At 42.2% G+C, this 14,009-nt stretch overlaps 1 protein-coding gene across 4 annotated transcripts in view; it reads left to right on the plus strand.

Moving 5' to 3' along the window:
* Positions 1 to 14,009, plus strand: part of BRD8 (bromodomain containing 8) — a 51,708-nt gene that overhangs the window by 19,183 nt on the left and 18,516 nt on the right. For 3 of the 4 annotated variants that reach the window (XM_048862400.2, XM_048862402.2, XM_048862403.2), the window contains one exon: positions 1,089 to 1,530. The exons of the other annotated variant lie outside the window; for it this stretch is intronic. In XM_048862400.2, coding sequence (XP_048718357.1) covers positions 1,089 to 1,148 — 60 coding nt within the window. In that variant the 3' untranslated portion in view covers positions 1,149 to 1,530. Of the gene's footprint in view, positions 1 to 1,088; positions 1,531 to 14,009 lie in introns of those variants that run through there. 4 annotated transcript variants of the gene reach the window in all.

Here is a 14,009-nt window from a genome sequence, read left to right on the forward strand (position 1 = left end):
ATCTATTGATTTCCAGTCCCAAACTCTTGTTTACCAAACATGATGATAATACAGTAGGCCTTTTTGTTTTGACTAATTCAGTCTTTGCCTCAGTTTCATACCTTTTCCTATACTTTTTTTATGGGAGACTGGAACATTTAATAAACTTTATGCACTCTTCCCCAGTTGAGCTCCCCATTGGGATTGGCCTGCTAGACCCCAAATTATTACAATGGGTCAAATGCAGCACTGCAGATTCTTATACACTTCACACCTGTTCATGCATATATAGGAGCCGCCCTCCTCCCATCCAGGACAGTGTGCACTGAGAGCAGGCTACAGGACTGGGGGGATCTGCTCTGATCTTTGTTTCATGGATCCGGAAGCAACCACAGTCCTCTATAGGCACCTCTGCTGTGCCTCTCGGCTCATTTGGGAGAGCCTGGAAAAGCACTTCCTTTCCTGGGAGCTCAGGCCCTTGAGCTGGGAACAGAAGTTTTGAGGGTTTGTTTTCTCACACATCTGTTAGAGATGCTGCCTCTGCTAAAATGCTTGTCAGCCAGAGGGAGAGGGATCCGATGAGAAGAAGCCCTCCAGTTGCCCTGCACTCATGGAGAGTAGCTGTGCGGCGAAGCTAGGGAGCTAGAGCCAGGGTCACCAAGCTGGAGGAACACTTCCTGTAGGGATGAGCAGCTGGTCAGGTATGTTAGCCCACAGTCCCCTCTTCCCACTTGAACAGCTCATCTGGAATGTTTCACATAATAAAAAGCAGCACTGTATTAGCCCCAAAAAGCCTGTCTCTCCAGGTGAGAAGCAGCTGAACTTCTGTCTCTTCCTGCTTTCAGTAGACCATAGAGGCATTGGGATTCTGAGTCCCCAGTGGGACTTCATATATTTAGACCCACATTGACTCTTGTAGGAAGGTCTTCAAGGAAGTCTCCCCTGCCTATCTTACAGCAGACTGCAGTGTACTTCCCTCCCCTAGCTTCCAGTAAGCAGAGAGCTTTGTCTTCCATCTGTGCAGTTTCCCAGTCCCTTGAGTAGGGAAGGAAGCTTTTTCCATCCTTGCTAATACTAGACCTTTTTCCTTTTGTTTGCATCTTGATTAGGATGGGGGAACCCGAGGCCGTCGCTGTGCCATTGAGGCTGACATGAAGATGAAGAAATAAGGCTGTAGGCAGGAGGCAAGGCACTACTTGGCATCTTGAGCCAAGGCGTGAGCACCATGCCTGCCCATCTCACAGAATAGGGGAAGAGCTGAATGCAGGCAGGATTCTTGCTGAGGCCTGTTCCACTGTCCTGGCTCATCTACATGGAAAACAGTGTCCTCTCTGATAAGTGTAAGCTGAAGAAACTTCTCTGGAAAGGAAGAGCAGCCCCCACTGCCTGTTCTAGGGCAGCAGTCTCAGGCCACATCTGTGTCCCAATGTTAGCTAGCTAGCTGGTGGCTAGGACATACTGTAATGTGAAGTGTACAGATTTTTATTAGTGAAGTGTAAATGTGTATAATAAAGTATGGGTGAGAATCCCAGGGTTTGTGTGTGTGTATAATGTGTTTGTATTGACTCATGTCTGTGTGCATCACTGACCTGTTGAAGGAAATTAAACTGATTTAGAATCATGTACATAGCACTTCTCATATTCATGGATCCTGAAGTACTTTCCAGTTGTTTGCATATACCACCAGCGGCTGAAATGTGGCCACCTCTGGATTGGAGAACAGCATCTAATGCCCAGAATGTTGCACCATAGTGGGGTAGGAAGGAGAGGGAATTCGGACAAGTGCATCAGGATATGACCTTGCTCTTATGAAGAGGACCAGAGGCTCTTTAATCTGCAAGAAGTGTCAGAACCTCAGCATTTTAAAGTCTAATTTGAGACTTACGCACTGTAAATGTACATTCCTCATGTGATCCCATAGGCCGTAAATTCTGCAGGTTTTGTTTTGGACTGTATTTGCTGCTTCCTGAGTTTGCAGTAGGCAGGGGATGGGCTGCTTTACGCACTTACCCACCCTGTACCTTGCACTGTATTTAGTCCTCTCACCCAGGGATGCAGGAGCCAGAGGGCCTGTCTACGCTACCGGCTGGATCGATGGGCAGCGATCGATCCAGTGGGGGTCAATTTATCATGTCTAGTACAAACACGATAAATCAACCGCCAATCGTTCTAGCATCAACTCCAGTACTCCACCTCAACGAGAAGCACAAGGGGACTTGACAGGAGAGCGTCTCCCATCAACACATCTCAGTGAAGACACTGTGGTAAGTAGCTGAAGTCGACGTACATAGATCAATTCCTCCCTTCACCACCACCACCACCCCTCCCCGCCCGAGAGTCAAGAATTTAAAGCCAGAAGACACCACTAGATCATCTAGTCTGGCCACCTGTATTTCACTGGTTACCCCTATATTGAATCAAATTTGTTTCACTAAAGTATAACTTCCAGAAAGGCATCCAATCTTAATTTGAAGACCTGAAGAGAGGGCAAATCTACAACTGTTGTTGGTAGTTCTAATCGTTAATCAACCTCACTGTTAAAATTTGTCTAATCTGAATTTGGCTGCAGTTTCCAGCTACTGGTCCTTTTTATGCCCATCTCTGTCAAATTAGAGTCTTTTAGAATCATGTATTTTCTCCCTTCGAAGGTACTTTTTAGACTAGAATTGTCACCTCTCAATCTTTTTGGTAAACTAAACAAATTTACAGTGAGAGGCAAAGAGCTCAGGCATTTTTCCAGCCCTGAAATAATGTTCGTAGCTCTCTTGTGCATCCTCTACATTTTTTTCAACATCCTTTTTGCAGAGATGGGCACCAGAATTGGCACAGTATTCCAGTATGGGTACCAAAGCCATACATGGAGGCAAGATCTCACAACTACTACTCCCCTGTTGATACATCAGGTATCACATTAGCCCTTCTTGCCACAGCAGTGCAGTGGAAGCTCATGTTTAGTTGCTTGTTACTATGACTCTGAGTCCTTTGCAGAGTGACTACCCTCCAGCATGGTCCCCCGTTTTATAGGTATGGCCTGTATTCTTTGTTCACAGATGTATGACCTTGTACTTGACTGTATTAAAAATGCATTTTCTTTGAATAGGTCCAGCTTACTGAGGTATCTGGATGGGTCTGTTTCACTACCCTGTCGTCATTGTTTACTGCTCTGCCAATCTTTGTGTCATCTATAAAATGGTGATTTTTATATTTGCTTCCAGATCACTGATGAAATGTTGAATAGCATCAGACTTAGTACCAATCCCTGTGGAACCCCAATAGAAACTCCACCAGTCAACTATTTCCTATTGACAACTACTTGTTGAGATCTATTAGAACATAAGAACGGCCATACTGGGTCAGACCAAAGATCCCTCTAGCCCAGTATCCTGTCTTCTGACAGAGGCAATGTGAGGTGCCCCAGAGGGAATGAACAGAACAGGTAATCAAGTGATCCATCCCCTGTTGCCCATTCCCAGCTTCTGGCAAACCGAGCTGAGCAACACCATCCCTGCCTGTCCTGGCTAATAGCCATTGATAGACCTATCCTTCATGAACTTATCTAGTTCTTTTTCGAACCCTGTTATAGTCTTGGCTTTCACAATCCCCTGGCAAGGAGTTCCACAGGTTGACTGTGCATTGTGTGAAGAATAGTTCTTTTGTTTGAAACCTGCTGCCTGTTTGTTTCATTTGGTGACCTCTCCTTCTTGTGTTATGAGAAGGAGTAAATAACACTTCCTTATTTACTTTCTCCACACCAGTCATGGTTTTATAGACCTGTATCATATCCCCCATTAGTCATCTTTTTCAAGATGAAAAGTCTGTCTTATTAATCGCTCCTCATATGGCAGCCATTCCATACCCCTAATCATTTTTGTTGTCCTTGTCTAAAGCTTTTCCAATTCCAATAACGTTTTTGAGATGGGGCGACCACATCTGCACAGAGTATTCAAGATGTGGGTGTACCATGGATTTATATAGAGGCAATATGGTATTTTCTGTCTTATCTTTCCCTTTTTTTAATGATTCCCAACATTCGGTTTGCTTTTTTGACTGCCGCTGCACATTGAGTGGATGTTTTCAGAGAACTATCCACAATGACTCCAAGCTCTGTCTTGCGTAGTAGCAGCCAATTTAGACTCCATCATTTTACAGGTATAGTTGAGATTGTTTTCCAATGTGCATTACTTTGCTTTTATCAACATTGAATTTCATCTGCCATTTTGTTGCCCAATCCCCCAGTTTTGAGATCCTTTTGTAGTTCTTCGCAGTCTGCCTGGGATGTAACTATCTTGAGTAGTTTTGTATCATCTGCAAATTTTGCCACCTCATGGTTTACCCCCTTTTCCAATTCATTTATGAATACGTTGAATAGGACTGGTCCCAGTACAGACCCATGGGGGACATCACTATTTACCCCTTTCCAGTCTGAAAACTGGACATTTATTCCTACCCTTTGTTAACTAGTTAAAAGATAGGAAACAATCCACGAGAGGACCTTCCCTCTTATCCCATGACCGCTTTCTTTGCTTAAGAGCCTTTGCTGAGAGACCTTGTCAAAGGCTTTCTGAAAATCTAAGTACACTATATCCACTGGATCACCCTTGTCCACATGCTTGTTGACCCCCTCAAAGAATTCTAGTAGATTGCCGAGGCATGATTTCCCTTTACAAAAACCATGTTGACTCTTCCTTCATCTGTCTCTGACAATTTTGATCACTATAGTTTCAACCAGTTTGCCCGATACTGAAGTCAGGCTCTGTCCTGTAATTGCTGGGATCGACTCTGGAGCCCTTTTTAAAAATTGGCGTCACATTAGCTATCCTCCAGTCATTTGGTACAGAAGCTGATTTAAATGGTAGGTTACAAACTACAATTAGTTTGCAGTTTCACATTTGAGTTCCTTCAGAACTCTGGGGTGAATACCAGCTGGTCCTGGTGACTTATTACTGTTTAGTTTATCAATTTAGTCCAAACCCCCCTCTAATGACACCTCAATCTGGGACAGTTCCTCAGATTTGTCACCTAAAAAGAATGGCTCAGTTTTGGGAATCTCCCTCACATCCTCAGCTGGGAAGACCGATGCAAATAATTCATTTCATTTCTCCACAATGGCCTTATTGTCCTTGAGTGCTCCTTTAGCATCTCGATTGTCCAGTAGCCCCACTGTTTGTTTAGCAGGCTTCCTGCTTTTGAGGTACTTCAAAAAGTAATAGCAATTTTTTTTTAGTCTGGTTAGCTGTTCTTCAAATTCTTTTTTGGCCTTCCTAATTATATTTTTACACTGCATTTGCCAGAGTTTATGCTCCTTTCTATTTTCCTCACTAGACTTTAACTTCCACTTTTTAAAGGATGCCTTTTTTTCCTCTGACTGCTTCTTTAACTTTTGTTTAGCCACGGTGGCTCTTCTTTGGTCCTCTTACTATGTTTTTTAATTTGGGGTATACATTTAAGTTGAGCTTCTATTATGGTGTCTTTAAAAAGTTTCCATGCAGCTTGCGGGGATTTCACTTTTAGCACTGTACCTTTTAATTTCTGTTTAACTAACTTCCTCATTTTTGTGTAGTCCCCCTTTCTGAAATTAAATTCTACTGTGTTGGGCTGCTGTGGTGTTTTCCCCACCACAGGGATATTAAATTTAATTATATTATGGTCACTGTTACCAAGCAGTCCAGCTTTAGTCACCTCTTGGACCAGATCCTGTTTGCCACTTAGGACTAAATCAAGAATTGCCTCTCCTCTTGTGGCTTCCAGGGCTAGCTGCTCCAAGAAGCAATCATTTAAGGTGTCAAACTTTATCTCTGCATCCTGTCCTGAGGTGACATGTACCTACTCAATATGGGGACAATTGAAATCCCCCGTTATTGAGGGTTTTTTAATTTTTATTAGCCAGTTCTTACTCCATTTACCATGGGTTTTATTGATATTCAATAGAGCTAATTTTTAATCATTTTTGTACAGTACTAAGGATGTGCCTACATGGGAAAATTGACTGGCATGAGTGTAGTGAAATAATTATACTGTTATAACTCCTTCTGTGGATGCTGTATTGCAGAATAAGAGTGACTCCAGAAAAGAGTAATTACTCTGCCTAAGTCAAAGACCTAATTTAAAAGCCTTACAAAAGTTTAAGGTTATTACATTAACACAGTTACAAGTTTCACTGATAAAGGAAGTAATCTCATCAAAGAATGGAATTTGGTATTACAGGACCTTTTTTCTAGAGAACTAATGGTATTCAGATCTTTCTTCCTCCCCCCCCCAACCCCCTCCAAAAAAAAATATTTTAGCTGGGATTGATGGGCAAACTGTCCTATAGGTACCCGCATCACCCTACTTGCCCTTTTTGAATAGTGGCACAACAGTAGCTGTCTTCTGGAATTTTCCCTCTATGCCAATATTTATTGGAAAATTAACAATAGTGGGCCAAAAATCTCAGCCAACTCCTTGAGGGTGCAAGTTACCCAGATGTGTTTTAACAATGTTTTTCTTGTAGATAATTGTTTAACATCCTCCTTAATTACTCGTGGACTGGAACTTATTTCAATATCCTTGTCTAATATTAGTATAATCCTCCTGCTTCTTTCCAAATAAAGAACAGACATATTTATTGACACTTCTGCTTTTTCTACATGTAGCCTGCTCTGTGTATGAAATTGGAAAGGTATGCTATTTTACTACCCCACAATTTTCCCAAGCAGTTCTACATAAGATGTAGGTAAATGCTTTACGTAACATCCAAATAAGTCCACTTGTTAATATAACCAAACAACATCAAGCTACAACTAAAAAGAGAGCTTGTAGGGTTATGAACATACTCCTAAGATTCACAGAAAACAACAATAGACAAAATCATTCAGTAGAGCACATCAGTGAGCAAGTCCTGATCCAGTTGATGCTGGTTGGCAGATAGAGTGCACCCAAGGCTTTAAGCAAATATCTCAATCTCCTGTACCTCTAAATTATTAAGCCCATATAGATCTATGGCCAGATTTGACCATAATAAATGTGGGCCCTGCCTTTGTTCACATGTGGTGTTCCATGTGACTACACTTAACTTATGTCCGTAGTCAGAAAGCTGTTTGAGTCAGCTAAGTCCTTAATAAATCATTTGCATCAATACAATTATTTCCATAGTTATTAGTTGCAAAAACACCTAAACATCTATTTTAAATTTATTTAAGCAATTCTGTTGTGTGCTGTATTTCTGCAGTTAACTTGTTTGTGACCATAGTATGAGACTATACACTTATTTGACCTCTAGGTCAAACCCTCAGGCTTACTTCAGCTAACTGAAAATTAAGCCTGCTGCACTAGCCCTCACACTACATAAATGTTACCTTTATACTACAGCAAAGCCTTACACTTTTACTGTCTTCGTTCTCCCACTCCCTTTGTGGCATATGTCCACTCTAACAAGCATTATAAACCAATCCACATCTACCCCTTAGTTGCATTATAATATTTGTCAGCCAATATACTTTAACATAACTCAGATATGACTAGATCATAGGTCAACATGCATCATTATTAACAATGTCACCGTCTAATAAAGGGTCTGTACCATTGCTGAGGTTCCTTTACTTCCTTATAGACTTTTTTAAAAACCTCCTGTGATTGGCAGAACTAAGCACAACAATTTTTTTTCCTGATGTCTTGAGCTTTCCTTAGCAATTTTCTGCAGCTCCTAACTTCTAGTTGATGTTGCTTGCTCTGTATGTCCCCTTTTACCATTTATATATTGTTTTTGTATTGTAATTTCTGCCTTCATTTTACCACTGAACCAGCGTGGGCTTTTAGCCAACAATTCTTCTCTCTGGATCATGCAAATGTGGCTTTTTTTGCCATTTAATAAAAACTTCCAATTTTCATTCACATTTTTCTGTCTGAGTTTTTCTGCCCATCAATTTTGATTGTTTTTCTCAGCTTTGGGAAATGAGCTTTTGTAGCACCAAATATAGATAGAGAGTTGGGACTGTCCTCTATTTGCTGACACTGGATGTAATCGGTTTATGATCACTGGTCCCGAGACAAGCACCAACTTCCTGTCCGGTAGTTAATTATCTTTATCAATTATAATGTCCAAAAGTTACTTTGCTGGGTGCAATACCTTTTGTGCTAGAAAATTGTCATGTACCATTTTTAGAAACTCTAATGATGTTTTATTACTGGCAGCATGAGACTTCTGGCATACATTTTCCAAATTGAAGGCCCCCATAATACCGTATTTCTTTCCATACCCCACAAGATTCTGTGCCTGAGTAATCAATAATGCTAAACGTGTAATGTTGTCTTTAATGTAGCATATCACACACACACACACACCACCCCCCATCTTTTACCCTCTTTGTCCTTCCTAAGCAAGTTATAACCAGGGATTTTAACATTCCTGACATGAATTGTCCCATCAGGTTCCAGTAATGCCAATTATATCATTTCTTCTTATCTATGAGAGTTTTCAGTTCCTCTTGCTTGTTACTCAGACATAAGCAACTGAAAGATTTCTCCATTCTTTGTCACATCATTTCAATTTGTTTGTGACACACTGAGTTTATATCACCTGTGATGACTTAGCACCTTCCCCTTATGTTGTTTTAATAGTACCTAGCTGCTCTAGCTAGTCTTCTGCCAGCCAGGTTTATGGAAAAATAGATCCTGTCATACTAACTGGATTTTTTTTGGATGAAATTACCAGTTCGGTTGATTAAAAGTAATAATGTTGACGTAATATGCTTAGACTTCCGAATAGCATTTGACTTGGTACCACACAATATTTTGATTAAAAAAACTAAAACAATGTAAAATTAATATTTCACACATTGCATGGATTAAAAACTTGGCTAACTGCTAGCTCTCAAAATGTAATTGTAAATGGAGAATTGTCATCAAGCAGCTGTGTTTCCAGTGGGGTCCTGTAGGGATTGGTTCTAGGCCGTATGCTATTTAACATTTTTTATCAATGACCTGGTGTCATGGATCCACAGGATCGGTGCTTTGAAACTGTCTTTAGGAGGACCCCCTTCAGTGTGCCAGACCCCCTAGACATCTCACTCTTCTTCCAGGGTAAGCCACATGGCTTCACTGCCTCCTTAGACTGGACCTTTGAGCCTTCAGCCCCCCTGCTTTACAATGTGAGCTCCATTCAGCAAGTCTAGCTGAGACAGACCGTACTGGAGACTTGTACGCTCCTCAGGGATTAATGTGCCTCACCAAGCATTTGCAGCGACACTCACACAGCATTGTCAAAACAGTAGGGTTTATTCATTAACTGGAACACAGCACAGGAAGTCCTTAGGGTAGCACAGAGGAATTAAGGTTAAAGAATAGTCCATTCTGGTCAGCCCAGCCAAACTGTATTGAACCCCTTGGTTTAAGCTCTGTCTTTGAGTCTAACCTCCTTTGTCAGCCTCCAGGGAGAGCCCTATCTCCTTCCAGCCTCCAACTCTGATCCCCCACCTCACACCTTCCCAGTCTTTTGTTCTTCAGATGGGGAGTGTTGCTCAGCCTCCCTGCTGAGAAGTGGGGAGATCCAAATCCCTTTGGGTCCTTGCTTGCTGGGTGTCAGTGTCTGGTCAATTAGCTTTGCCATTGTCTTTTCAATGCTCCATTGATATGGGGATCTATCCCCAGACAGGTGACACCTGCACCCAGGTCTCTTATCCTGCTCTGAGCACAAACAGTCCTTTTCCACCTACTGTATAACAGCATATGGGGAAACTGAGGCACAAGCTGGCCTCATAAAAATATTATGAAATATTCCCACATTATTAGTCATGATTTTATGTTTTTTCCAGGTGTGACAAAGTTTGCAGATGATACAAAAATTGAGGGAATGATAAATGAAGAGGACAGGTCATTGATTCAGAGCAATCTGGATCACTTGGTAAAGTGGGTGCAAGCAAACAATGTGTGTTTTGGTATAACTAAATGTATACAACGAGGAACAAAGAACGCAGGCCACACTTACAGGATGAGAGAGTCTATCCCGGGAACAGCAACTCTGACAAAGATTTGGGGGTCCTGATGGATAGTCAGCTGAACATGAGCTCCCGGTGTGACACCGTGGCCAAAACAGCTAATGCAATCCTGGGGTGCATAGAAAGGGGAATCTTGAGTATGAGCAGAGAGGTTATTTTACCTCTGGATTTGGCACTGGTATGACCACTGCTGGAATCCTGTGTCCAGTTCTGGTGCCCATAATTCAAGAAGGATGTTGACAAACTGGAGAGGGGTTCAGAGAATAGTGATGAATAATTTAAAGATTAGAAAACCTGCCTTATAGTGACAGACTCAAAGAGAGCTCAATCTCTTTAGCTTAACAAAGAGAAGGTTAAGGGGTGACTTGATTACAGTCTAAGATTACATGGGGAACAAATCTTTAATAATGGGCTCTTCAGTCTAGCAGAGAGAACTCTAACACAATCCAGTGGCTAGAAGTTGAAGCTAGACAAATTCAGATTGGAAATAAGGTGTACATTTTTGACAGTGAGGGTATATAACCCTAGGAACAATTTTCCAAGTGGCACGATGGACTCTCCATCACTGGCAATTTTTAAATCGAGACTGGATGTTTTTCGAAAAGATCTGCTATAGGACTTATTTTGGGGTAGTTCTCTGGCCTGTGCTATGCAGAAGGTCAGACTAGGTGATCACAATGGTACCTTCTGGCCTGGGAATCTATTAATCTAAATTAGCCATCCTAACTGTTCATACAGTCTCTTCTCCCACTGTAATGTGGCCCAGTGTTCCACAAAACCAAAACCTTCAGCTTCATGCCAGCCAGGCAGCTAATGGTTCATCTCCAGTATTTTCCACCTTCATTTGTTGGACCAAAAGGATTCTGGAGAATATAACTTGACTTTCCACTTAAGATCCCTGAAGTCTTAGAAAATCTGTAGTTCCCCATAATGGTTCTACTGTGTCATCAGTGAAGACTTGCCAGACAACCTAATAGCCCTGTCCATCTGGCAGTTGCATCTCATATTTTCGCTCCAGGGGGACAGCGCATCAGCTTATTATCTGTGTGTCTCTTCCTGAGATCTCTCTGCACTCTTTTTAATAAGGAGTGGCTGATTACTATTGCTTGCTTTCTAAGGAGGTTTGAAGAACCTCTCTAAGTAGCTGCTTGCTTCATATCACAAGGATGCCCATGAGGTTTGTCCCCTATAGTTTTCTCTTCTTTTCCTCAAGACAGGTTCCTCAGTTGTTGACTCGCTGGGTTATCTGAGAACTCTTTGATACCTATAGCCAGGTTGAATGCTTCCTGGTTCTCTTTCCCATCCTGGTCACAAATTGACAGTCCACTTCTTCAGTTTCTACTCTCTCCATTATTACCAATCACCTTTCATCCTGTCCATACTCCGTTCCTCTTCCTTCCCTCTAAGTTTGCCAAAGGAAGCTGAAAGTGGAAGTGGGAGATTTTGGCTCTGACCTGTCTTGGAGCTATTACCCCAACATTGGAGAATGGGATGAAGAAACTGTCGTGAAATGAAATGCTGCTCCCTGCATCTAATGATGAAAGAGTCAACTAGCAGAATGATTTAAATATGTCTCAAATGATAGAATATCAGGGTTGGAAGGGACCTCAGGAGGTCATCTAGTCTAACCCCCTGCTCAAAGCAGGACCAATCCCCAACTAAATCATCCCAGCCAGGGCTTTGTCAAGCCTGACCTTAAAAATATCTAAGGAAGGAGATTTCACCACCTCCCTAGGTAAACACATTCCAGTGTTTCACCACCCTCCTACTGAAAAAGTTTTTCCTAATATCCAACCTAAACCTCCCCCACTGTGACTTGAGACCATTACTCCTTGTTCTGTCATCAGTTACCACTGAGAACAGTCTAGATCCATCCTCTTTGGAACCCCCTTTCAGGTAGTTGAAAGCAGCTATCAAATCCCCCCTCACTCTTCTCTTCCTCAGACTAAACAATCCCAGTTCCCTCAGCCTCTCCTCATATGTCATGTGTTCCAGTCCCCTATCATTTTTGTTGTCCTCCGCTGGATTCTTTCCAATTTTTCCACATCCCTCTTGTAGTGTGGAGCCCAAAACTGGGCACAGTACTCCAGATGAGGCCTCACCAATGTTGAATAGAGGGGAACGATCACGTCCCTCAATCTGCTGGCAATGCCCCTACCTATACATCCCAAAATGCCATTGGCCTTCTTGGCAACAAGGGCACACTGTTGACTCATATCCAGCTTCTCGTCCACTGTAACCCCCAGGTTGATGCAGATACATTAAGTGTTGCTGCAGATACATTAAGGCACAGGAAACAATGCACTGAAGTTTGTCTAGTTTAACCAAACCGAGGAAAAATAGAACTTATCTGCCACCAGCTGTGCCTCCTTCTGATGGGAGTTGTACATTGTGTGACCTGGATGTTAAGCAGATTGCGAGACAAGAACAGTATGAGAATGTTAGGTCCCCCAAAGAAGCAACAGCACCAGTCACTAAATGAAGATACTAAAAGTGACCAAAAATCTTTCAAAACTGGGCTGAAAATATATCCAAGCAGTAAGTCTCTCACCCTCCAGGGGGCGTTTGCCTGCAAGTCTGAGGTGGCATCTCTGCTCCGAACACACATCACACTATCTTCTTGGAAAACTTACTTTTGGGGCTTACATTTCTCAGCTTTTTCTAGAGAGCTTAAATAAAACCCTTTCGGCTGTTGGAATGGGCAAGGAGACTCCACTGTAAATAAAGAATTCAGGGCTATTTGTGCTCAACCCCAAAACAGCTGATTTTTTTTAAATGATATAATTTGGCAAATATTTGTTTCCCTGTATTTGGAGGGGAAGGGAGAGACAAAAGTGAAATTGTAAATGGAAGTAAATGGGACATGTACTATGCACTGTATGTAACTGATAGATTCAGCCCTCGAATCCTACCATCCAAACTGCTGAATTTCTCCACAATACACAGTTCTTAATGAAGGAAGCAGAAGGGACATATTATGTCTAACAGGTCTTTTTCCTGGGCATGTATATGTACATAAACTTTAATATTAAATTAGTTCAGGAGCAGATTTGTGCAGTCCTATATTATTTTTAAATCCACAAGTCACACAATGCTAAAGTGAAGGTTCTTGCAGTAGCAGTAACCTAGCCACATTTCAGAAATGTAGACCTAGCTCAGCCTTCCGGTATATTTCAGAGTCCAGACTGCTCACAGGAGATAAATAAGGTTTTTGTGTTGTGCCTTTCACTTAGCACCAGTTTGAGTCATCATGTTGTCTCATTGTCATTTCAAGAATCAAATTCCATCTGTTTCCTCCAACAGTAAAATTGAAGGAGGGTCTCAATAGCAAACTCCTCCTGCTGCCATCTCCAGAAAGTAAACAAACAGCTTTCCTGGTGCCAAGGCCACATGGAATGTTGGGTGCCATGGGTCTGATCTGCAGAATGCTGAGCACCGCCAGTGCCAAGTGCAGTCAGTGGGAGCTGTGGCTGCTCAGCACCTCTGCAAATCAGGCCCCACCTGACTAATATGAAACTCCAACACCACTGCTCAGAGCTGCCTCGCAAGAGCTTTGCACTGGTCTATGGTCCATCCAGAAGAGCTTAGAAGCGAGTTTTTCTGATGGACTGTCAGGTCAGAATTGCATTGTAAGGATTCAGGATTTTGAGGATAGGCCAGTCCTGTTTGTTACTCTAATGTGAATCTGGAGCAACTCCATGGACTTCTTTGGCATGATATAGGATTTACACCATTTAAGTGAGCAGGGTCTGTGCTGCTGAGGAGAATCTGAAGAAATGGTTTTTCACTTTTTCAAAATATTTTCATCTTCTTAAAGTGCCCATAGGATTCTCCCCCAGTGGAGTACAAATGGGTGGTTATGTTTCTTCTGTTCTAACTCCCTTAGGGCTGGCACACACAACCGACCCCACCTTCTCCATCTAATCACAGCTTTCACTTAAAACAAGTGTTTCTAGAGCTCTTGTTCTGAGGAGATTCCAAAGTGCTCCCTTGGGAGCTGAGGTTGTCATGGTGAGCATTCCTTGAAATCAGGGATTATTCACAGTACCTAAATAGCAT

Source organism: Caretta caretta, chromosome 8, assembly GCF_965140235.1.
Source record: "Caretta caretta isolate rCarCar2 chromosome 8, rCarCar1.hap1, whole genome shotgun sequence".
Lineage (NCBI taxonomy): Eukaryota > Metazoa > Chordata > Testudines > Cheloniidae > Caretta > Caretta caretta.